The sequence below is a fragment of the Malurus melanocephalus genome, unplaced genomic scaffold (assembly GCF_030028575.1).
Source record: "Malurus melanocephalus ecotype Western Australia unplaced genomic scaffold, MMel_1.1 scaffold_5736, whole genome shotgun sequence".
NCBI lineage: Eukaryota > Metazoa > Chordata > Aves > Passeriformes > Maluridae > Malurus > Malurus melanocephalus.
The window spans coordinates 1-1,788 of NW_026628967.1; the positions used below are offsets into that span (position 1 = coordinate 1).

Here is a 1,788-nt window from a genome sequence, read left to right on the forward strand (position 1 = left end):
GCGCCCGTGGGCAGCGCGTTGCGCTCGAAGTGCGCGTTGAGCGCCTCCAGGGCCTGCGGGGTGAAGGACGTGCGGCGCTTGCGCTTCTTGCCCGGCTCTCCCCCCACGAACTCCAGCAGCCGCTGCTGCCCCTCGCGCTGCCGCTGCTCCGCCTCCCGCAGCCACTTCTCCAGCACCGGCTTCAGCTTCTGGGCGCTCTTGGGGGTGATGTCCAGCTTCTCGAACCTGGGGACATTGGGGACACTCAGAGGGGACACTGGGTGTGATGTCCAGCTTCTCGAACCTGGGGGACATGGGGACATTGGGGATAGTGGGGATAGTCGGGATATTGGGGACAGTGGGGACAATTGAGTGTGATGTCCAGCTTCTCGAACCTGGGGGACATTGGGGACAGTGGGGACATGGGGGAAACTGGGGACATTGGAATATTGGGGATATTGGTGTGATGTCCAGCTTCTCGAACCTGGGGACAGTGGGGACAGTGAGAGGGACATTGGGGACATTGGGGATAGTGGGGACATTGGGGACATGGGGACATTCAGGGTGATGTCCAGCTTCTCGAACCTGGGGACATTGGGGACATGGGGACATTCAGGGGGATGGCCAGTTTCTCGAACCTGGGGACAGTGGGGACATGGGGACATTCAGGGGGATGTCCAGCTTCTCCAACCTGGGGACACATTGGGGACAGTGAGGGCATTGGGGGGATGGCCAGCTTCTCCAACCTGGGGACAGTGGGGACACTGGGGACATGGGGCCATGGGGGACAGTGGGGACATTGTGGACATGGGGGATAGTGGGGATATTGGGGACATTGGGGACAGTGGGGATATTGGGCGTGATGGCCAGCTTCTCGAACCTGGGGACATGGGGGACAGTGGGGACATTCAGGGGGATGGCCAGCTTCTCCAACCTGGGGGACATGGGGACACTCAGAGGGGACATTGGGGACATGGGGGACATTGGGGATATTGAGGATATTGGGCGAGATGTCCAGCTTCTCGAACCTGGGGACAGTGGGGACATGGGGACATTCAGGGCGATGGGCAGCTTCTTGAACCTGGGGACAGCGGGGACATTGGGGATATTGGGGACATTGGGGATATTGGGGACATTGGGGATAGTGGGGACATTGGGGCACACGGGGGGATGCCCAGCTTCTCGATCCTGAGGGGATCACCATGACAGATGGCCCTGTCCCTCCAGGTGTCATTAACTGTCCCCAGGTGCCATTACCTGTCCCCTCACCTGTCCCCTCACCTGCAGATGGCCGACTGGCTGTAGGACGGCCCCTCGGTGGCGGTCAGTGCCTGTCCCTGTCCCTGTCTCTGTCCCCAGGTGTCATTAACTGTCCCCAGGTGTCATTACCTGTCCCTGTCCCTGTCCCCAGGTGTCATTACCTGTCCCCAGGTGTCACTAGCTGTCCCCTCACCTGTCCCCTCACCTGCAGATGGCCGACTGGCTGTAGGACGGCCCCTCGGTGGCGGTCAGTGCCTGTCCCTGTCCCCAGGTGTCATTACCTGTCCCCAGGTGTCATTACCTGTCCCCAGGTGCCATTACCTGTCCCCAGGTGTCATTACCTGTCCCCAGGTGTCACTAGCTGTCCCCTCACCTGCAGATGGCCGACTGGCTGTAGGACGGCCCCTCGGTGGCGGTCAGTGCCTGTCCCACCTGTGTCTGGGTCAGTCCCAGCGACAGGCGCCGCAGTTTGAAGGTTTTGGCGAACTCGCGGATCTCCTCCAGGTTGATGCCGTCCTCGTCCGCGCTGGGGGCGGGGGGCTCTGGGGG

General features: G+C 61.7%; 1 protein-coding gene across 1 annotated transcript; it reads right to left on the minus strand.

Annotated features, from left to right (window-relative positions):
• Window positions 1-5: 5 nt before the first annotated feature.
• On the minus strand, window positions 6-1,785 carry LOC130588504 (POU domain, class 6, transcription factor 1-like; the record flags this gene model as incomplete). The annotated part of the gene is made up of 3 exons (XM_057389420.1): window positions 6-243; window positions 626-670; window positions 1,613-1,785. Coding segments are annotated over 3 exons (456 nt in total), but the record flags the coding sequence as incomplete, so codon positions are not given.
• Window positions 1,786-1,788: the final 3 nt, after the last annotated feature.